This window comes from Falco naumanni, chromosome 4 (assembly GCF_017639655.2).
Source record: "Falco naumanni isolate bFalNau1 chromosome 4, bFalNau1.pat, whole genome shotgun sequence".
NCBI classification, from domain to species: domain Eukaryota; kingdom Metazoa; phylum Chordata; class Aves; order Falconiformes; family Falconidae; genus Falco; species Falco naumanni.
The window spans coordinates 44,290,938-44,314,510 of record NC_054057.1 but is presented as its reverse complement, the minus strand read 5'-3'; the positions used below and the strand labels follow the sequence as shown (position 1 = coordinate 44,314,510).

The window sequence follows — 23,573 nt, the reverse complement described above, 5'->3', positions numbered from 1 at the left end:
ATCATTTTTATTATTATTTCTTATCTAATTTAACACAACATACTACACTCTTGCAAGCCCTTCAGCAAGCAGTCGCACACAGGCAGTAATTCTTTTCACAGCCTTTTTGGAAACTGATCACTGTAATTTGAGGTGCTATCGTATCAGGTCACTACAGTCAATTAGAGAAACAACAATCACTCTAGTCTGGATTCACTCCTGGAATACTAAATACACAACTATGGCTGATGATGGACTCAAATTCTGTCCTTGATGCATACCTGCAGCTTCTATTGCTTGTATGGATTCAGCTATGAACTTGATTTACTGAAACAAAAATTTCCACCCAAGAGATTTCATTTTGTTTTGGCATCTAGAGCGATGTGCTTCTGCTATGTAACTTGTGGACAAATAATATATGGAGAGAAGTTAAGATAGGAAGCCTAATTGTGATCTCATGCCAGCGAAAGCTAGTAATAACTCCCATTATCAAGTAGAACTACTGCAGTTTAAAATCAGAACTGGGCTATTAGTAAGGCTATTAGTTAATCTGTATGTACAGAATAAAATGTGGAAGTTCTACACTAGAGTACAAGTCAGCCTAATTTTCTCTAGCTCATAGGACTTAACTCCTGAGCCAGTGTTGGTTTATAATTCCAACTTAAATCCTAGTGATTACAGTAATGAAATCGTTTTATATCAAATTATACCACCAAGAATCTGATTTTGTATTAACTCAAACCCAGCTGTAACAATATTGTCCTAAGTAATTTTAACCACAGATTATTAAACTTAAAAAAAAAAAAAGGAAATTCTTTATGTATACTACAGTACCATTAGCTTAGGATAACACTACAAGGAAGATCAAGGAGATAACAATCTAACAGGGCTTTTTAAGTGTCTGCAACATTAAAGGAAGACACAGAGTCTGCAGAAGACCGCAAAGCAGAGAAGTAATCACTACTGCTCTGTCAAGGGAGTGTTTGGCTTCAGCGGTAATGCTAGCAGCACAGAGCTGTTGGGAAAGAGATGGACACGATGGTTACACACATCTACTTCACTTAAAGGCCGTGAAGTCGGTGGAATTTCACTGCATACTAAAGGACTCCATACATAACGAACACTTCGGGAAATGCCAACCAATTCCAAATGAAATTTATGGAAGAGAGAGGAAGGAAAGTAGAAATGCAACACGTACATTCAACTTAACAAGTGAAAAAGCCCCTGTGTTTTAAAAACTGCTCTGGAGGTAGTTTTCTTTGAGTCCTGACAGCTATGTTTGAGGTTGTGGAAGAGTTTTCACTCCAAGCTCCTTTTTCAATATGCCTCTCTCTCACCATTTTGGCTGAAATGCTTCAAGTTTTCATGATGCCCACTGACTCTTTCAATGTTCAGACATTTTGAAGAAGTTCAGGTTGCTTGAGCCATGATTCACTGATGATACGTGAAAAATTTGAAAACACTTCTTTAGGTAAAATTTTTCATACTACATTGATTATTTTTAATGCAGAGGGTGGGTATAGCTTTCCCCCATGGAGCATGGCTGCACTATGCCATCAGTGTGTATTGAGCAGCCACTGATCACGTCGCCTAGGCCTAAAATCAGCTTTTAAGGCCCTTAAGTAAACCATCCTAGCCCCTGAACTAAGCAAATTCTGAAATGTAAACATAAGCACGTTGGACTGACTTCTGCACAAGCTGATGATCAAATGAAACGCATACCCACGCGCTTAGATGAGCAACGAGGGATTTCTGCCTGTGCTTCAGCGTTGTGCTGAATTAGAGCGGGTTCGCTGCCGCTAGCCTCATCACGCTTCAGTCATCAAGTCGGTCCCTCTGTGTTCGGGGGGGAAACGGGCACCTCTGGGGAAGGATTCATCCAGCATGAGGGCTACTGGTTTGGAGTGGGTCCTGAGCAACATCAGGTGAGGAGATTTCTACCCGTTCCCTATGGACCAAGCCCTGTGGTATCTGCTGTCTGTGAGAGTGGAAAGCACAGCACCTGCAGGTACCAGTGCTCTGGAAAATGGCAGATGTTTGATTTTAACACACTGTTATTATCTGCTCTATTAAAACCACAGGTTAGTGGTATGCTCGGATTAGATATGGAGTTTCCCTGTTGTTTTTCTAGTTGGAGTCACAGGGTGCTAGGAAGTATTTATATATTGAACGTCACAGGCCTGCTCAGCCATCACACCAGTATTTCTCATGGCATGTTCCTTTATTTCATGAAAGCGCCTTTTTGAACAAACACATTTCCATGAGCTTCATCAGTTCCACTGCAGTCCATGGACTTTTCCCAAGTACAAATGCACTGTAGACTGTGACCAATCCACAAACCTCTACACGTGGAAGACACTGGAGTCTCTTACTAGCCTTGCAGGTCTCCCTGTCTCGCTGAGCCCCATGGTGCAGCGCTGCAACTTTATGAGAGCAGCAAGGAAGAACGGCCATGAGGAGGCTTGTAAAAAATTCCCAAGTTTAGGAAGGTAACTTTGAGCTTTGCAAAAAATGGAACAGAGCTAGAATACCGCCAATATTACGACAGTTCACTGATATGCCATGTGAAGCTACAACCGAATTATGTATGTTAAAAAAATTTCATCTATTTTTTTATTCAAGTACTACACAAACTGATGTGCACATACTGGATAGTGTAATATATAAATACAAGCAGAGATGTAGGAGTGAAAAGTCAGACATATTTCACTGGGTTTTGAGTCAATGACATTACATTGATAAATGTTGCTCCTCATTCCATACTAGTTAAAATAGATTTACTATTGCCATTTGTTGTTCTAATAAAAAATAGAAGTATTCAAAGTGCCTTAAAAAAGAAAATACAGATTTGAATGGTTTACTATGAGGAAGAAAATTATGCCCATGTGCTCAGAGGCATCCACTGGAATATGGCCAAGCTCAGCTGCCTCATTGAGAAGTCTCTGCTAAAACAGCACTGGGGAAAAAAAATGAATGTAGTGTTGATAGCTTCGTTGCCTGAAGACTTTTTACAGACTGAGGGGAATTCAGCGGTCAGGAACCAAAACAAGTTTAGGGACAAATTAGGAAGAAATACAGAAGTCTGTGCACAGAAGGGCAAATGCATTTACAATTTCTAACCAAACTTTCAGTATGAAATTGCTCAATCTGTGTATACAGTCACAGATATATGACTGCTGTTACGTTTTTCTGTCTCAGGGCAGCATCAAAGGAATTACCCTGACTGCCTGAGAGGCTCTAAAAGAGCCATGATGAAAATGAAAATGCAAAAAATATAGTTTTAAGAACAAAGAAAGCTTTCCTAATGATGATGGATATTAAACATTGTTTTAATATTCCCAGTATGGTGCTGAAAATTTGATTGCCTGTGTAATATAAAGGTAAACATAGGAAAACGTAAAGGTCAAAGAGAAGGAAAGGTTTGCAGAAATAAGCCTGGTTAGAGAGAACTACTGACACATTCAGCTGGGTTAACGGGGAAGAAGGACATTAATTGTGACCTCTTTGGGAGTACAGGGGCTACAGTCTGTTCAGCCATGCAAGGAAGTGAGCTTGAACACCATCTTTCACGACACAGCCATGCAGGAATTACACAGATCTTAAGTCTTATGGTGGGAGAACCAGGGTCAAAAAGGGAGGACAAAGGCAGACTGCCTGATGCCAGCACTGAAAGAAAAAAACAGGCCGGGAAAAGCTGTCAGGTTCAGAGTTTCACCAGTGTCCTGCACTTGCCAGAGGCAGGAGAACACCCAAGTGGCAGTGGGCTGTCACCGAGGCTTTCTCTCTCCCTCCCTTCAAGCACTACAAAAGGGTGCATGGAAGGCTACAAATACATCCCCAGTAGAGAGGAACCACAATTCCTCTCTAAAAAGAAATGTGGTTAAAATTGAGTGGTGAAGGAGAAGGTATAGAGTATTAGCCAGTATTAGTAATAAAAAAGGTCAGAAAAAAAATTGATCATTTTGAGCCAGGGGAATTTTCCTTGTCCAAAATTTCAAATGCTGTTAGGCATAGGTTTGTCTGCTTGATTGCCATTTTTTCATAGTTAGCTTTGCAACATAAAAACAGTGTAAATTTATTACAGGTGTAATGATGAACAGGCCTTTTGGAAAACGAAATAATTAGAATAATTAAAAATGTTATGATGCTGAAAAGTATGACACTGTTATCTTAAAAGAACAGTGCTTCAATATATACAGATGCTTCTATTTTTATAGCTTGCTAAATTACATGCTCATAATCTGGCATGGTTGAAGCTGTCAGGAAGAACCATCTTAACGCCATGAGCCCCAAAGGCCACGGCTGAATTTTCAGATTGCAGTTTCTCCTTGCTCATGTAAATCCAGAGTGGCACAAGCTCTGCAGAAGGAGCTCATCAGGAGTGAGTGCCCAAATGCTGTGCAAGTCGAGCCACGCAGCAGCTGAATCCTCTCCGAGGTTTGGTCACTGGCAGCCTGGTACTCAGCAGACCTGGACCCCCAGCCTCACTCCATCAGCCACATCCCAGGAAAGGAGGTGAACACGCATTCCTCTCCACCTCTCCTGGGCTTTAAACAATGTGGGATCCCTGGACGGGTAGGCTGGGCTACTCTTCTCTTAACTTTAATAATCTAAAAATGTGTCTGGTGTAGACTGGCTGTTTGGGCTCCCTCAGTAGTGGGGAAGAAAAGGTACTTCTAGAAGGCACCTCATCCCCAAGGCTGTGGCATCCGTTTTAGACTAGGATGAGCTGTCTGCTGCAGAAGTTGCTCTCCTTTTTAATGGCTGTAAAGAAGTGTATAGACTAACTCAGATGAAATGTTTACATTTTAGGTGATTAAGGTTAAGTGACATGAATCCTATCTTTAACATCTAATTTTAAGGTATAGCTTTTCCTTCAATTATCTACATAAAGAGTATACTGAGTCCCATCACATTTTTAAACACAGGGTAATGATGTATATGTTTGCTATTGTTTCCTTTAGCTCCTGCTATTTAGTTTTTAAACTTGTGTTTCTGTACAACATACTAATATTTCCATCTTTGGCAATTTTGAAATATTTAACTTCACACTGCTCTTCTAATCCAGGAAGACTCACTTGTTTTTCTCCAGTGTGGATAGTTTTACAGAATTATCTGTTGATAAGAAATGTCACACTGAGTGCAGGAGGATCCTGTGACAGTGTAAAAGCCACAAGATACTGACCAGATGAAGGGTTAGACCCAAATGACAAATGTCTCCTTTGGGCCTAGAGGACTATTTTTCTGGGAAAATGGTTTTACTTTGATTTGAATGGTGTTACTTGAATTAAGTTGCTCCTCAAATATGACCAAATTTTCACTGTTTCCCCCTGGCTTCAAATACCACCAAAATACACTTTTCTAGTTATTATGTATTAAGTAATGCAAAGAAAGAATGCGTGAATATTTAAGTTTGATTTTTAGTTTCCTTAGGTGAAATCAAAACTATTCCCTACATACTCTGTATGCTCAGAAGTGTAACTTTCGAGTTTGTAATTCATGCTACCCAACAGAAGATGTGATCTCCAGGCTCCTCAAATCTTTTTCTGGAAGCCCCACCTCATAGGTCACCCCTTGGACTGCTTCTTGCAGGTGGAAGTGCTGCAAACTGTCTCCTAAGTTGCCTGGCCAGAAGGCAATGCTACATGCCATGGAAGTGGTGGGACTAGAGATCTGCTTTTCATTCTACACAGAAACCAAACCCAAATCTTCCGCAGGCTGTGTGAAATGGTGGTCTATCGAGCTGTCTGCTTTGGGACAGAAGTCGCTTTTTAATTTCGTTCTGCCTCAGCACCAAGAACCTCCATATTAGGTTTCAGAAACTGTTCCCACATACAAAAATTTTGCCAAAGCCACTCTTCTCCCACAGCTATCGATGTAGATTGCTGTACTCCCTGCAAGTAATGGGGCGTGTCCACAAGGAGAAATCAACATGCAAGAAGCTGAAGCAGTGATTTATTGCTAATTACCTCCTCTGATCTAGTTGCCATGTGGATGCTGCGTGTGTCATTGCTGTGAGGGTGCTCCCCTACAACCACAGACAGGCCACCTCTCAGAGGCACTCCTAGGGCTCCCCCAGAGGGTGAGGTCCCCCCGAGAACATGCGGCTCTCTACAGTGCTGACACTTTACGCCTGAGCAGCCAAGAGACCTTCCCTTCACAGTTAGTGGGTGCCAGAGCTGCTCCCAGTGAAGCCTTGGGCAGGCACTAGTTCACCACAACAGCAGTGCAGGCAGGAGGATGCCAGAGGCAGAGAGCCTCCCTGTGTTCCTTGGGTCTCTAACGGGTCGAAGAGGTCCCTTATTGTCAGCTCAGACTCATCACCTGCCAGTTCTTCCTCTGCACTTTCTTCTCCAAAACTATGAACACAGCTGAATTGCTATGTCCTTTCTGAGCACCTGACAAGGCATTCCTTGTCGTCATGTCAGGGGGGTTCTAGAGGGGTGGGAAACGAGGAAAGCTGATGTGGGCTGCATGAGTACAGTCTCGCTGGGTTGGAGAAGAGAGGAGATAGAAATTTTTTTCATGTCTTTCCAGTTATGCCCAGGGTTTTTTTTTCATTCTCTGAACTGTGGATTGAGTCTATACAGCCCCAAATTAAACATCAAGTCCATGGAAAAGCTTGAAGTCTCTTAAGCTACTTTTGTTCTACCAATAAAAAGGCCAAAGGCTGTTCTGTAACCTGCACCCAACTATTCTCTGCAGCTAAACTTTTCCTCTCTGCACGCCTTTCCTCCTCAGGGTAAGATGACTTTGTCTTTTGTCTACTAGGGGCGATCCCTGCTCCATACTATTCCCAGCTACCATTGGATGCTGTTTGTAAGACAGTGCTAGCTGGCCAGGTCAAAATCACAATAGGGAACAGGTTAAAATTCAACAGGACTTGCCTTATAGATAAATGGATCAACTAAAACATTCTGAGAAGGCAGCTCTCCTTTCATCCACTTTCTTCACCCTGAAAAGGGGCTGTGCTCAGCTGAACACTCACAGCAGCCTTCAGCTGATGTGCTGGGACACAGGAGGAGGCCTTCACCTTAGATTTTTCATTGTGTTTGAAACTATGGAATAAAATAGGTTTTTACAGCTAGCATCCATCACTTTTACACCCCTGAGTCAAGGTCTCTAGCATCACGTGCAGTCCAGAACAGCTGCCCTGAAGGACATCACTCTGCTCCCACACCAGTGCAGATGAAAGAACCGCTGATGATGCTGGTGAATACAGAGGACTAATTAAGTCCTGAGCACCAATGCACCTGAAATCATACCTGGGCCAAGACTGACCCAAGTATTGTGCTTCACTGTCACTGGTGAAAAATAAATAAACAGAAGCAGAGTGAGAGATACGTCACGGTCCTGCTGAACAGCTTAGGGAAGATCTGCTTACTGGGAACATGCATGGCTGGAATAGTCACATAACCTATGTCAGGCACCTAATGTAGGTTGTGTATGTCAGGAGGCTGATCTCTCTGTATGGTCAATGCACAGAAGTAGGTGAACCCCTCCCAAAGGTGATTTAGAACACCTAAATTAAGGAATATTTAGGTTCCTAATTTGGATGCTTCAAGTTTCTCTCCAGAGGTGCCTCTCTTCACTGGTTGTGCAGACAGCGAGGCTCCTAATTTAGGAACACGATGCACTCCTAAATTAGGAAAGGAATCACTTAGGAGCTAGGAGTTACTCCTCCCGCGCTGGCAGCTGAACCTATCATCATGGCATCAAACTGAGGCCAAATTCTGATGCAGTAATACTGGCAGCAATTGCAGCATAACTTCAATCATGTATAGTAATAGAAGCTCTAGACTGGTAGAAATGAAAATAGAGTCTGATCTGTTATGCTGAAATTCTTGTCTGAGAATTGCCACTATAGGAATTTTTTCTTCTGACCGAAAATTTTGAGACAAAAATCTTCCAAGTTTCTAAACACACACAGTAACTTTTAGCTTTGTTTACTATCATGCCACATGTGCAGAGCATAGGGAAATTATAGTATCCCACTTATAGTCTGCTTGTTCCATGGCCATCATCTTACCAGAGCATCCAACTGTAGCAGAGAGAAACCAGAACCAGGCTGGGGAGCCCAGAAGTAAGTAGAAGATCAGCACGATGTGATAAATGAGACAAACTACATTCTCATATCTTAAGTGTCTATTCAGGTTCTGCATGACACTTCCTACCTAAAAAAGGGCTTGTGCATCCAGGCCTCTGCAATTCCTGGAACAGCCTCTGCTATTTTGAGGGTTAAACCCCAATGCCAAATCCTTTAGGTGATTAAGGGTTACAGGGTCCTGTCTTCACCTAGCATGGTTTCTTAACTTCCCTAGAAGATGTGCGAATACATACTTTACAAAAAATTTGATTGAGGAAGGAATAAAACTACAATTTTAAGATACTTTTAAATTGTAACTTTAAATGCTGTTCTATGGGTTCTCTACTATATTTTATTTTGGAATGTTTAATTTGCTAAGGGAACTGCTTCTTCCCTGGCATGAAAACACAATTATTAAAGTTCATTTCATTATTTTGAGCTTGATAGCACAATTTGGTTCATTGTTCAACATTCCATCGTGATGAATACACTGAAATTCTCTGATGATTAATAGGATTTGTTATTTTAAATGATCACACTGAACCTTATTTGCAAGACTTATTAGGTCTGTAACTTTAATATGAATAATGCATCTCTAGCTGCACAGCCAACTTTGGAGAGTTGCTGCTCATTTGTAGAATACCCTTCTCTTTGCTCTGGGGACAATTATTCAGCAACATAGAGCCCTCAGTTTTGTATTGGATCACACCCTGTTGCCATTGAAAGGCATCCTCAGAGGGATTTCCTCCTAGACGTTTCCGGCTGGTTTTTAGGACACTTTGCAATTTGCGCTTGCACAGAATGAAACGCGTTCTCCGATGTATCAAAGAAGGCAGCCAAGAAGATGATTTTACCAAACAGGGACATTATCTCGCTGAGCCTCAGCCATGGAAGAGTCCTTTCTGGCTGAGCCCACACAGCTGGGGAGACATTTCGAAGGGGACCATGAAGCCTGAAGAGAGCTCACAGCCCCTCCTGGGTATAACCCTTCCTTTGTTCCTTCCTCCTGCACACACATTCTCCACTATAAGCTGCGAAGTTTTAGATGGCCATGAAGCCGAAATACCCACACACCCCCTATACAGACAGAAATATTACTTCTGTATGGCTGTTCAAAGAGCAAAAAGCCCTGCGTTTCTCCCACGAGGACCACTCTGATTCCTCCTGTGCCCACCTCCCCACACCTCTTGCACTGTCAGATCCTGCTGGTGCCTGTGACAATCCCCCGTGTGCTGAAGTTTTTGCTCACAGGCAGAAACCCACAGCAAAGCCCAGTTCCCACCACACACTGCAGCTGCTCTGCTGTACACACACATATTTCCATACTACTGTCTTCATATATGTTATCTCCCTCTCATTAAGTAACAGCATGAGTGGTTTCAGCTAGAAACATTGTGACTCGAAAGTGGTCTTCGGTTCCCCAGAGTGACCCGGACAAAAGACATGCCTGGCAAAAAGTGCTGAAGCCCCATGATGAACTCTCATCATTTCATATGGTCCTTACCATTCACATCAACAGCTATGCAGACACAAGTGAGAGCAAAAAATGGCAGGGGCTTGCAGAGCCTGCTCTCCCTGGGCTTCAGCCACAGATAACCACACAGCTCATCCTTCTCTATACCAAAAAGCCAGTCCTTTCCCATTTTTTTATTCCCAGTGAAGGAATAACAGAAATGAAGACAGTTGGCTACAAATTCCCATTCAGCTATTTTCTTCATCATAAATTCATACAAGCAGATGCAACAGGTAGGAAAAAAACAGAAACACATACATGTTCTGATGTGAAGGCAACCAGTCTGGGAATAGCTGCCATTCCTTTTTCCTTAACTTCTGGGAACATCTTGAAACGTGCAATCAACATAGCATACATGTTAGATATGGCACCACCTGGAGTCCACAGTAATATACTGTTACTTTTTCTATGCATTGTAATATCATTGCAGAACAAACGACAAGTGTTGCTACAGTTTTTCTAACTCCAATCTTAATGTTTCTACCATGAGGCAGAAACATGGATTCTTTTCCTGATGCCCCTTACAGCTGAGTTGTGTAATAACAGGATCTACTGCACCCAAATAACAATTTATGCAAAAAGTACTACTGCAAAAAATTATCGAGGCTTCCTTGCATCCCCATTTTTGCTACCATTTTTCCTTTAGTCCCCAATCTTATCTTTTCATACGCCGTCAACGCATAATCCCCACTGTGTTCCACCTCCCAAGCAGGTGCCACCACAAGTAAACTTCCTAAGGGGCTTCCAAGTGCAACCTAACCTGGGCTCTCCCCTCCCCAGTCAGGGTGGCATTTCATGCCCCAGTTCTGAGGAAACCCACACAGTGAGTCCCAACAGACACTACATCTGGGTAACTGGAGTGCGGAGAGGGAAGAGAAAGGAAAAAGGGTCATTCTAACAAATATTTTTATTTTTATTTGTCCTCTGATGGGACCAAGGGGAAAAGGTTAGCTGTCCCCAATACTAGCCTTACAATCACTGGCACACATTGACTTAAAATACCCATTTCGAGATGGGTATTTTGCCCACTTGAAGCCGGGTATCAGATGACAGCTCTGCAGTGTTCTGTTCCAATTGTCAGTCCATGTATCAAAAATGAGCACTTTGTTTCCCCTTTGAGAGATTTTTACAAAGGGAGCCTCTGTGCCCACAGCGGCACGATACAAGAATGCTGCATGAGCACTATGGGAATATAATGCAGAACCTGAGGCAGAGTCTGAGTACTTTTATGTATGTATGCACACAAAGACACACGTGCACACAGACATAGACACGTATACAAAAAAATCCATCAGTTTTATCCTGTATATATACTATATATATACAGTTTAATTATATATTGATGTTTATGCACATATATTTATGTAAAGCAAAGGTGTGTATTGATCATGAGTCTAGGCTTTTAAATGCATACGTCAGAGTGCAGCTGAGGTACAGTTCAACTAACCCAACTTTTATCCATCTAAAAATGGAGTGAAGAGCACAAGACATGAACTTCCAGAAGATGGTCCAGCTCATCCTAAGGTAGCTGTTCACAGTAGGTGGGATGACTGGCCCTGCGGACACATCCACCCTTCTCCCTTGAATATATGGGAGCTGCTGCTGCTGTAACTAGCCCAGGGTAGACACCCAAAGCGAGGGAAGATAAAAGTCCACCTTTAAGCAGACCAACATAGCTCTGCTGAAAGCAATGACGTTATACCACGTTACACCAGCAGGGTCTATGTGCTGGCACATTTAACATAATTTTGACTTTTATAAGATTTGTATTTATCCAATTGGAGATATATATATACTGTTCCACCGCCCACAGAAACTGTGCCCTTCGTTTCTCATCAGTGTCCTAGCTCTGCTCTTGCAGTGAAGCTGCCCCTGGTCTCGGCTTTCCCTCTTGTCACTGGCTCTCCTGTACATCCAAGGGAAAATGCCAGAGTGGGATGGCAATGCTAGCATGGGGGTGAGCACAAACTGGGCTTTTTCTTCCCCTTTCATCTACCTTGAGAGGTATGAACGTATTTCTACACCTCTTTTCACAAACAACAAAGCAAGAAATGGAGAGATTAAGAGTCAATGCTGGGGTACCTGTCCCTAAAGAAATGCAGATGTCATGTAACAGCTGCTGTTGATGATTTAGGTGACTGAACTAAGGTGACCAAGTTGAAGAAATTTGGCCTATCTTGTCCAAAGTCATTGGCTCAGTATCAAAAGAATCAAGACTGAAACATGAAGCTTCTTTAATACCAGGCTTTCCTATTAGTATTTATTACCTAGCCATTTAACCTTAACCTTACTAATAAGCCCGCATTCTGCCTTTTAACTTTGCAGCTGTGTTTACACCCAGTTAACTGCAAGCAGGCAACAAAACACACCTACAGAATTTAGAGAACCTAATCAGGCCTTTATGCTTTGCACGTACTGATACTGTGTATTTCACTCCAGAGAAGGCAGTAGCTAGAATCTTTTCTTTGCAACCATAAGGTCTTCAGCTGAAGCCTTTTTGACAGTTGAAGACATGACAACATGAAGACAGCATAGAGATGATTTAGAGTATTGCCTAAAAAAGCAGAACGTGTACACTGGGTTTTGCTGCCTTAAGAGAACGAATTAGGAAGATGCACTTTGCACAAACCAGAAATGGCAGAGAAAGAAAGGATGAGATGGGGCAGCAATGCAAACGGCCAGCACAGGTACACGCCTGCCAAAGAGCCCACCCCCATGCAGGTTTCAGCTCGATGAAGTGAGCTCCCGCATGTGACACACTAGCAACACCCTGGCCCCTCAGGTCAGGCAGGGACCTCTCACAGACCGGGGAGAGACAGCAGCTCCTCCTGAAGCACACATCTTTCCTGACTCACACTATCTCAAGCAGTTTGCCTGACTTGGGCAGATGTAGCACATGCACTGAGTCTTTCACCCCTGCCTGCTGCCTGTGCCCAGCCCCTGCCCACCAGGTCTGGCTGAGCAGCATTGCTGTCGCTCTCCTCTCCCCAGTTAGGTCTCTGACCAGCCTGGTGGGGCTGCTGCAGCTCAAGCCTGCAAGGTGAGGAACTGAAGACCAGCTGTACTGAACCAGGCCAGGGACTGAACAGTTACCAATCGCTGCCCAGTTTCCAAAAACCTTGGCTAAGGTCTTGGGCTTCTGATACACGTTTAGATGCTGCCCTGTGAGGTGGAAGCCTCTAGGGCTCAGGACCTCTAAGTACTACAGTAAAGCTGTCACAGCTTTTGCTTTCAATGCTTTTTAAATAAGGACTCAAAAAGGTAACGTAAATCCTCCTTTTTCTCCACCTTTGTGGAAAGGCCCAGGACAAAACTCCTGTACCACTTCCCATGTGTGCATTCAGATACAAGAAGCTGAAGATGAACCTGGGCTGATCTTCTGCACAGCATGAACTTTACCCTTCGTGCCCTCAGAGAGCTGAACATCCTAGGCTATATCAGTGAGGCCCTTCCTTTGCTCAACAGTCCAAACACTCTTTTCTGCTCCATCAACTCAATGGACCTTCTTCCCAGAAGGGCTCCTTCCCCACCAGCTATCAGTCTGTTCTCTTTTGACAAGCCAAGATGCTATGCCCAATGTCAATCCATTTTTTTGCAATTTGGTGAGATAGATAGGCCAAAATTTTTAGCAATGGAATTCCAGAGTAAGACGAGAGGTGACAAAGATTATAAATCAAAAGACTAAGTGGAATGACAAAAAAAAAAAAAAAAAAAAAAAAAAGTCTTAATAACATAGTGTTTGTCAGAGTCAATGATTTCTCCATAATAATCAAAAAATCATAATTTTTTGCCTTATTGATTTTCCCTGAAGAAACCAGGTTTCTGAGCCTTTAGGTGCTCAGATTAACTAGCCACCCAAGCACCCCACTGAGCCCAACAGGCCAGCTCACACATGGAAAGCTAACCACAAACTTAATGTTGGCAGGATCTTGCAGACTCCAGTAAAATTACTTAAAGGGATGCTACGTCTTTCCCTCTTTGCTCCAATTTCCCCTGCAGTGCATTGTTGTGTGTCTTCCCTCCATTACAACAGTCTTTCTATTTCGTGTAATCCATAAAAAGTGGGGGCAAAGGAAAACTGCAAGGCAACTGTCTCTTCCGATTATGTTTCCCATGTGCCATTACAGCTGCTCATAATGCAGTGCAATTTGCTCAAACAGACCCTCATAATCACATCCCTGAAATTCATAAACATGCAATACTTCATCTCAAAGAGGCCACTGGTGGTTATTAGCAAGTGTCCTCTAGAACATGCATATTTAATTATGTTTACTCTTTAACTACAGGGGATGTCATACAGCATAGTCTGAAAAATAAAGAAAGCTTGAAATGTCATGTACCAGGTGAAAATATCCCATCGCCACAGCCCCCTGGCCAGCCAACCATCTCTCTCATTTTCCTTAGTGTGACATATTCCAAAAGTACAAACACTGGAGCAATTTCATAGGTGAACCTGAAACGTAGTAATGTCCATATTTAATGCTTTCATCTATAACACTAACATCTTTTTCCAATATTACATTACATTATAGCCACAATATACTCTATCTTGCACTGGGAAGAGTTCTGTTTTACAATACCTGGATAATCCTCCTTCTGACCTGACATCAAATGTCTAGAAGGAGAAATGCTGAGAGTGCTTGAGACTCCATTCCCACCCATTTCAGTGAAACAAACCTTGCCCACCTCTTCCAGACTCAAGGCTTTGCCCTATAATCAAGAGCTGCTGGACAGAGCCAGACCTTCATCTTGCAAAAACCTGTGTGCATGTCTGGAAGCATACATGCCAGCAATCCTGTTCACGATGACAAGACAGTGCATGAAGCTAAGGAAGTGCACAAAATGCCTCCTAGTCCCAAAATGAAAAAACTCTCACACTTTAAATTCTGCACCCCCTTCTTACAGAAAGCAATGGCTCTAACTGCTCTGAGTATGGGAAGTACCAAACCCCTCTACATGAATGCAACTGTTCACTTAGCACACCTTTAATTTTACATATTTATGCATGTAAAATGCTAAAATATTTTTTCTTTTTTTTTTTTTTTTTTGAGGGTGGGTGAGTAGCAAAACCAGTATCATGTTAGTCTGTTGAAATTTTATAGAAGACAGCCTACAGGGCAATGTTGAAAGTCTTTACGTAAATAGCTGCAGCAACCATTTAAAAAGCAGATAATTTTTTTCCAGCAACCTTAACATTAAATGTATTCTTTCTTTCATTCAGCTACAGCAGCTAATATTTTAGAGTATAACTGTAAAATTAGATTAAATATTACTATGGAAAAAAATCTGCTACTTACATATTAGTATTTGCTGCTGATGTCAGCCAGTCTGCTGCCAATCCAACCATGTCCAATCCAGTTGAAAGTTGATTAAAATATCTAGGGTGCCCTGCATAAAATGGAAAACGTTACCAAAAGGCTGATGACTCTGAATGAAACTATTCAGTGCTGAACAGTGTATTTACCTCTGGATTTCTATAGAGAAGGAAGTGCTTTCAAGGTATGAAACAAAGCAAACAGCAATAAATACACTTCCTGGAAAAGGCAGGATTTCTTTTCTTCCTCATTCCAAACTCAGTAAAATCAGAGTAATTAGACACTGAACGCAGAGTAATGAATTCCAACATTCCCTATTATCCTCTCAATATGCCTTGAAAATTTGCACATCGCTGCCTCACAAAAATAGCTGTTTGCTCCCGTTAGCGTGTCACATGTTGTCACTGGATGTGGTTTTGCCTGGCTAGGTTTGAAAGCCACGCACGAGACACCATCTGAAGAGCTTGCCAGTACATATAACATCAGTGATGAATGGCTAATGATTATAATAGACAGGGCGAAATGAGAAAATGGAACATTTTGGTGACTGCTTTGCACATAACTCAATGGCTGATGATTGTATGAAGATGGCAGGGAAGGTGGCGGTCCTTGTCGTTTCTTCCCTGTCAGAGTGCAATTACAAATAGCCTGGCTGTTTGCAATTATGATTTTAAAGAAACCTCATGAAAACCAGCACCGCTGCTCCAGCAGAATGATGCACAAGAATATACTCAAAGAGCTGGTAGTCCATTCACCTGGTTAATCTAATTGGCTCCTGATTTTTTTCTAAAATCCTGCTAGAGATTTTTCTTAAAAACTGCACAGAGCCATTAAAGCCAGGAACCATTAAAACTCCATTTTTACGAGTTGTTCCCTGCAAGCCCCTGTTAAGTGGCATAATTACCCATACAAATTACGGATGCTTCACAATTACTTAAAATGCTGTCTGACTCAAAGGAAGGCAGCCTCTGCTTGGAAAACACCTGTCCTGACCCACAGACGACATACTATTATTGCCATCATGGAAAACAAAAGAGCGAGCAAGACGCTTGAGGAAATGCAGACACAGCACCAAGAGAAAACTGATCTTCGGTCCCTGGTGGTCTCTTATCAGGCACGGACACATGGCTGGCAGAACAGCATGGGGAATTGCTCCCCAGCTTCCACCTTGCAGCACACAAAGACAGATATCAGGCTGTGCAGGCAGACCAGAGCAGGGGACAAGGGCCGAGGGGTGGGGGGGTGGGGGGGTGTGTGGGGGTTGGGCATATATGCAAAATCCAGCTCCCTGAGCCCTTAACTTGAGACAAGCCCCACACTGCTGCCATCCAGCCCAACTGCATCTTGCACTGAGCCCTCTCCAGTGGAGACAGGGACTGCCACCTTCCCCTGGTCCACGCTGCCCAGGACAGAGAGCCAAAGCCTGTCAGGCACCGAGGGATGCTGCCCAGATCCACCAGGACGAACAGGACCCATCCCCTGCCCTGCATGCTCCCGAGTGAGGTGCTACGTGGTCCCGGGGCAACCCACCACTGCCACCAAAGCCACAGCAATCCCGCCCCCCTGGGCTCTGCTTGCAGCTCCCTTGCAGATGGGATCTGGAGAGAGATTTCGGTATTTACAGCCTGGGTTCAATATCACAGCCAGGTTCCACGTGGGTTCCCAAATTCCACCAGAAACAGAAAATCAGGAGCTGAAAGCTTTTGGTAAACCTGTGCCATAGGAAGGCTCGAAAAGGCCAGAAAAGCTCCTGCTTTGGAAATAAATCCCCACTGAAAAGCTGGGGAATAGCAGAATTCATATTTGCAGCTGCAGTGTCTCAGTGGCTCTCCATCAGCCCCGTACCCACCCCCAGGCGACAGCCCTGTTGTCACTGCTTGTTTCTTCAAGGAGACCTCTCGGCACACCTCCTGCTTTGGAACCAGCGTGGGGACAGGGCGGCTGCATGCTGGCGTGGGGGCAGCCATACCCTGGAGCGCGCGTGGGGGGAGCGGTGCTGTGCTCCTGCAGAGGCGTTAGGACAGGGACAGCACGCGCTGCTGCTGCTGGCGTGGGTGCTGGAAGAGCCCCCAGTACCTACACCTGTAACGCGGCGCCCTTCCCTTTAACACACAGCAGCAGAGAATGTGCTGCCTCAATCTGACCCCAACCTCAGCTCTCAGCTGCAAAGGTTTGTCGGTCCATGTGCCATTGTCACCCCAATACATAAGCGAGCTCTCTTCCCTCCGCTAGACAGCCCCAGGAACTTGTGGCTTTGCTTAGAATATAGGCTGTACCAGCCAGGTGAGAAGAGTTTGTGAGAGAGACTCAAAAATCACCACCCCAGTGCCATCTGCCTGAAACGCACATCCTTTCTGGTGGTTGTTACCAAACAAAGAGGTGACTGGCAAAGAGAGCGACAGGGTGCAGGAAGGGGGAGAGATGTGAAAATAGGAGATTACTGCTTACCGGTTGGTTTGGTAATACACGACGGATTTACACAAATCCTAGACTAAACTGGGAGATGATGGGTAAGAACTGGGGCTGAGGCACTGCGACAGCCAGGGCTGGGCTCTCCCTGCCAAGAACATGCCTTTGCCCCATGCACCCTCCTCTCAGACATGCTCCCACCTGCACTTGCCCAGCACAGACATCCCCTAGCACGAACATGCAGCCTCAACAGGGACGTGACGGGAAGGGCCGGGCAAAGCCAGGCAGCACAGATAAAGGCACAGCTGGCAGCTCCGGGATCGGCCTTGCTCCTGGCCCCACCACATGCATGGCCTGCTACCGGACCAGGGCCTGCCAGGGAGCAAGGCTGGACCAGTGCCAGCTCCTCGCTCCCTTCCTGGGGCTCCCAAGCCATTTCGGAACGCTCGCATTTCAATTCCCCTGGCAAGCACTGCACAGGAACCAGGTTTCACATCCATCTTTCCCCGCATTTGCAGACGCTGCCTTTCACAGTCTCTCAGAGTTGTTGCTGGGGGTGGATGCTGGTAGCTGGTAAGGGGGCAGAAAGCCGCACGTGGCTCCCCTGGGCATCCCAGCGCGCCGTGGCACACAGGCCACACCTGGGAGCATCCCACACCTGCCCCACAGTGGAAAAATCAGCCATCTGGCTCCTTGAATCCCAACACGAGATCACTGCTGGGACTCGGGGATCCAGCTACGAGGCTAATCTAAGCAATACAATTTATTTTCCAATCAGCCCTCCTGGCCCTGCAGCCAAACGCAGGCCGGGCGCCCCCACTAGCCCAGGAGGGGCCGCTCCAAAGGGCTCCTGCAGTGGGAGCAGAGGCAGACCCCCGCTGCCACAAACCTCACCCCTTTGTCCTTCCTCTGAGGGTAATTCACGCCGAAGCACATGCTGAAGGGCTCCGGGTATAAATCCCGCACGTTCTGTAAGCCCCCCCCCAGCTGTGGCAGCCGCCCCAGGACGCTGAGGAGCGGAGATGGCTCTGCACTCCCTGGCCAAACCCTGCCACACCACCGCATCTCACACAACCCCCCCAGCACCAGTCCCTGGACCTTGAAAACATTATTTCCATTAAAGCAAATTAAAAAATGCAAAGCAGGGAAAGCCTCACATATTTACAGGGAGGAAGAGAAATGGAAACACCGTTTTAAAAGGTCTTTTTTGGATGCACAAAATGGAACAGGTCCATTATGTGAAACTGGCTATAACAAAAAAAGATTAACGAAAATCACTTAAGAAACCCTATTCTTTGATTTCCCAAATTCACAGATGCTGTGTTTCACAGCATTCTGTGCAAATATGTTTCCTATGCCCTACGCAGATGCATCACATGGATCACTGGACTGATCGACTTTGTTTCCGTGGACATCATTTATCTGTTTGTTCCCATATTTTTCAGACGTTTTGACAGTACCCGACTCATGCATTAAAAACATCCAGCTGGACGTTTCCTCCTCTAAACGAGGATGATTACACAGATCCCCCACAATCTTCACCGGGATCAGTTTGTCCTGTTCCCCAAAGGCGACAAAACCTGGGTTTTGTTTCCCCTCAGCCTCTATTCACAGATCAGCCTTTGTCTCCCTCAGTAATTGCTCCACATTTATTTTTAAGCAATTTCTCGGTAACTCAAATTCCCACCAAGAGCTCCCCGCACTTCACATGATTTCTCAAAGCCGTAATTGTAGCTACTGTGGGTTTTGCCCGCTGCGCCGCAGTTTACTTCAGGTGGCCCCGGGTGCGGGGCCGGGGGTGCCCCATGCCTGGCCGAGCCCCGCGCCAGGCAGCCCGCACCGGGGCAGGGCTGACGGTGGTCCCGGGCAGGCAGCAGTGAACCCACCCCTGCCCTCCCCAGTGGAAAACAACAACAACAAAAGGCCACTAAAACAATTCGGGGCTTGTTTTTACTGCTTGAGCCTAAAGTCGAAAAAACCCCTCACCATCCCAGCGCACAGTTCTGCCAAATTCTAGTATTTTTATGTCCTGCAGGTTAAAGGGAGAGACACGGCAAATGGCCGCGGAGAGCTCCCATTTACAGGATGTTTATTGCGGGTTTGGCTGTTAAATGGGTCGGTCCCCGCTGCCCCCCTAAAGGGGCAGCCCCCCCCTGCCCCGGCTGCCTCCGAGCCCCGAGCCCGCCGCATCCCCGGGCCGGGGGGCGCAACCCCCGGGCCAGAACCCGTGAAATGGACGAACAGCAAAGGAGGAAAGTCGCAAAGGCGGTGACAAGGCTGCTCAGTGGCACACTCGGCAACTCCGTGGCACACAATCATTAATTTGACATCGGAAAGGGTGTGCGACGCTGCACGGACAGCTACGAGACGGGGCTGCTGGAGGATTTTATCATTCGGGAAAACGATTTCTGTCTCTGCTAGAAATTGCTTGGAACTGACAAAATAGAGTCGCTGCTTCAATTTCTAACGTTTCAAGATAAAATAAAATGACACCTTTAATCAATGGATGAGATCCTATAGGGTAGAAAATGAGCATGGCCGTTACCTGTTTTAATTGCATACTTCAGAGTTGTTCTGCAGTTCAATAAAATTTCTTCCAGGGTCTGTGGCTGGTCTGCCAGTTCCCAGTTATATTCCTGGAGCAGCTCATTTGGGTAATGGAAATCAATAACTTTCGTTGATCTATCAAAACTTTTCACCACGTACTGAAGTAAAATGTCCACAACGTCTTGCAGGAAAGACATCGTTGTTATTTCTCCATTGCATGCCGGCAGAAGATCTGGGAACGGAGGAATGAAAAGCTAACTTCGTTTTACAACCAGACACAGATTTTGAACAACGGCTTCTCCCATTTACGTTTAGGAAAGCTTTTCACTGTATTCCACACAAACAGACTTTGTTTTCATTTAATAAGCAAATTGGCAAGACTGTATTTTAAGGAATGTTCTGAGAGATAATAGTTAGGTTTTAATATCCTATCTAACCCAGCACATTTTTCCACTGCAATATTTCGGACCAATTTTTAAGACAATGAGAGTGAGCGGGGAAACAAGAAAAAAGGGAAAACGATTCTCAGGAAAAATAAAAGATGGGAAACAAACGCTCCAAGAAGCGCTCTAAAAACTGCCGTTTGCCTTGGGATAAAATAGCTTCACGGTGAGTCTCCAATGCAGGTAACTTGTTGATAATTTAATGCCTTTTTCCGAGGCGATGCTGCACGGTGGCTCAGCGCACACCCTGACATCTGTTGTTTAAGTGTGGTGGCTCGGGCAGAGCCGAGCCGCGGTGGAACCCCCCGAGCTGGGGCAGCGCAGCAGCGGCACCGGCAGCAGCTGCAGCGCCGGACCGGGCCGGGCCGGGCGGGCAGCGTGGCTGGCCCGCGCCGTTCTGCGGGAGCGGGGACCTACGGAGCAGCGGAGACGCCACCTCCAAGGTCAGAGAAGATGAAGTGCAAAAAGACCTCGAATTAAAACAAATCTGTTGGAGAGCGCTCCTTCCCCCTCCTCCCCTCAAACCTTAATTACATCGCAGGTACTTCAACGAGAAGGTCGCGGCTGCCAGTGCTCCTTAGGCAGAGCGGCCGGCAGGCTCCAGCACGCCGGCATTTTACTGCCTTGGGTTTGGGGTCTTTTTGTTTGTTGTGGTTCGGGGCTGGCTTATTTTCCGGGTCTAGGAGGTGCCCGGCACCCGCGGGCGGCAGGAGCGGGCCGAGGCGGGGGCGCGGAGCTCCGCGGAGCAGCCGCCGCGCACCGTCGGGCCCACCGGCCGCCGCGCACCGCCGGGGGGGCCGTTTCCCGACCGAGCGGCTGGTTTTGGTTCGTTTTAGAGACGCGGCGTGGCCCGGGAGCGCCGTTACCTGTTGAGTGCAGAAAGGCGTAATTCACCTCCGCTTTCTGGCAGCCGCAGGGCTTTTTGTCGCAGGTACAGGCCGGCCGCGGCTCCGCTGCCCCCGGGGCTGCCCTGGCGCCGGTTTCCACGGGCTTCTCGGCGTCTCCGTAGAGCAGGGCTTGACAGCGACACGGACACACGGCCTCAGCACCGCGGCATCACCCCCCGGCCCCCCGCCCACTCGCCCCGGGGCAGGGCCCGCGGCCGCCCGGCAGCGCTCTGCGGGCGCGCAGCCTTCCCCGCCGCGGGCTGCCGGGCCTCCCCGCCCTTACCGCAGAGTTTGTTGCCGATCCCTCCCGTGAACTTCTGAGCGACCTGACACCAGGCTCTGGCTGCAAGAGAAAATGGAGCGGGGGGTGCGTGGGGACGGGCGCGGGCTGGGGGCGCCCCGTCCGACACCCAGCACTGCTCCCCAGGAACCCCCTGCCCAGCCCAGCCGCGCTGCGCCGGGCTGGAGCCCCCGCCGGTCCCCGCCGCTCCGTCCCGCCGGTCGAGCTGCCGCAAAGGGGTCTCCGGCGACCGGGCAGCGCTGGCGCGGCGGCTCCGCGGATCCGTCGGGCCGGTCCCGCCCGGCTGCTCGGCGCCCCCCCTACCTGTGCCGGGGCTCTCGGCGGCCGCGGAGCCCTCTTCGGCCCCAAAGGGCCAGAAGCCGGAGCCGGGGCTTGCCATGGCGGAGGCGAACCGGCGGGGCGGGCGAGGAGCGGCGAGCTGCAAGCCCAGGCGGCCTGAGCGAGTGTGCGTGAGTGTGAGTGTGCGGGTGTGTAAGTGCGCGCGTCTGCGCCAGGCGGCGGCAGGCGAAGGGGCGGGGGCGCCCCGGGCACGCGTGGGTGGGAGCGTCTCCCGTGGGCGCCCCCGGGGCGCGCTGCCGCTGCCCCCTGCCTGCGACGGGGCGGGCGGCGCCGCGGGGGCGGGGTGGTGCCCCGCCGAGGCGGGCCGTGACGGGTCCCCCGCACCCTGCTCCGAAGGGGCGGGGCGGGGGATGCTCGGGGCAAAGCCGAGCGGTGGGGGCAGCCGGCGGTGGGGCTGCCGCTGCCTCGGGGGGTGGAGACGAGTGAGGTGCCTTGTGCCGCCCCCACCCCACAGGCGGCCCCGCGGCCCCTGCGGCCGCTGCCCGGCGAGGTGGGAGTGTGGTTCGACCCCCCCCGAAGCCGCCGAGCGCCGAGCGGATGGGGAGGTTGGCTTTGCGGGCCTCGCTGCTGGCGGCCGTGGCGGTCTAGCCCGGTGCCCCGAGGGGAGGGGTGGGACAGCGGTCCCTGGGGCTACGGGGAAGCGTCCCTAACCCCGTGAGCGGCAAAGCGCCGAGAAATCACACCCCATCCCACCCCTGCCCCTCGCCCCCTGCATCGGGCACACCTGCGGCTGCGAGCAGGGAACTCCCGGTCGGCGGCGCCGAGGCCGGGACAGCCACCGCCCCAGGCGGCGAGCAGCGGTCCCCGGGCGGGGAAGGGACAGCCCTGCCGAGCCCCCACCGCCTCCCCGGCCCGCCCCGGCCGCAGTGACCGGCGGGGGCCCCGGCGGGCAGGACGGCAGCGGCGAAGGCGCTTGTGGAGGGGCCGGTGCGGGGGCGGCTCCCGCTGCCCCCTCCCGCCCCCGAGTTGGGCAGTGGTCCCGGCTGCGCTCCCGCGGGGGTGACGGGAGGGGTCCGGTCCCTGGCTCCGGCGCCTGACCCGCCCCGGCATCGCTGCTGGGGTGCCCGGGCCGCTCTCGGCGCCCCTCCGTAGCGCCGCAGGGATGCGGAGCCCGGCGGAGCTGCCCCCCACCCGCAGCAGCCCCAGGGAAGCAGCAGGTCCCGCGGGCGAGACTGTAAAGGAGAAAACAGCGCTCCTTTTCTCTCCCCGACGTCGCTCCTGAAGGCAACCAAACCTCCCCCTTCCCCCCAGCCAGCTCTCCGCGGGAGCACGGAGCCCTTCCTCGCCGTGGCTTCCTCTCCTCCCGCACAGGAGGGATTTCAAGCCCGAGCCAGGGTGGGATGCAGGCAGGACGGTGCCGGGGCAGGATGCGGCCCTGCCGCGAGCACGGGTCCGCAGCCCCCGCCGCGCCTCGCAGCCAGGCCCCGGGCTCCCCGCCCGTGTGCAGCCCAGGGCATCTCCCTCCCGGTCCGGCAGGCGCCCACAGCGTTACCGCGACTGTGCGTCCCTCCCGTGAAATCTCACGGAAGTATCTGGCTGTTTTAAAACACTGCTCTGGTGGGACAGTAACAGCAGACCAGCCCAAGCATCCCTTCGGGTGAAATCACGGCTCTGTGCCAGCTCCCGCATCACACCAGCTTTAAGGACTCGCCACGGCTCGGTGCTGCTGTCAGCTCTCCCCTGCCTGGCTCGCTCCTGCCCCAGTCCGCTGCCTTCTGTCAGGTCCGGCTGTAATTCAGACACAGGCAACGGTG

General features: G+C 48.4%; 1 protein-coding gene across 1 annotated transcript in view; it reads right to left on the bottom strand.

Moving 5' to 3' along the window:
• Positions 1-22,247, bottom strand: part of GAD2 (glutamate decarboxylase 2) — a 41,619-nt gene extending 19,372 nt beyond the window's left edge. Inside the window, exons 1-7 of the mRNA XM_040592871.1 lie at positions 21,784-22,247; positions 21,463-21,522; positions 21,159-21,308; positions 19,848-20,081; positions 14,876-14,966; positions 13,919-14,031; positions 9,837-9,952 (exon numbers count right to left, since the gene is read on the bottom strand). Coding sequence (XP_040448805.1) covers positions 9,837-9,952; positions 13,919-14,031; positions 14,876-14,966; positions 19,848-20,081; positions 21,159-21,308; positions 21,463-21,522; positions 21,784-21,859 — 840 coding nt within the window. The 5' untranslated portion in view covers positions 21,860-22,247. The remainder of the gene's footprint in view (positions 1-9,836; positions 9,953-13,918; positions 14,032-14,875; positions 14,967-19,847; positions 20,082-21,158; positions 21,309-21,462; positions 21,523-21,783) is intronic.
• Between the last annotated feature and the right edge of the window lie 1,326 nt (positions 22,248-23,573).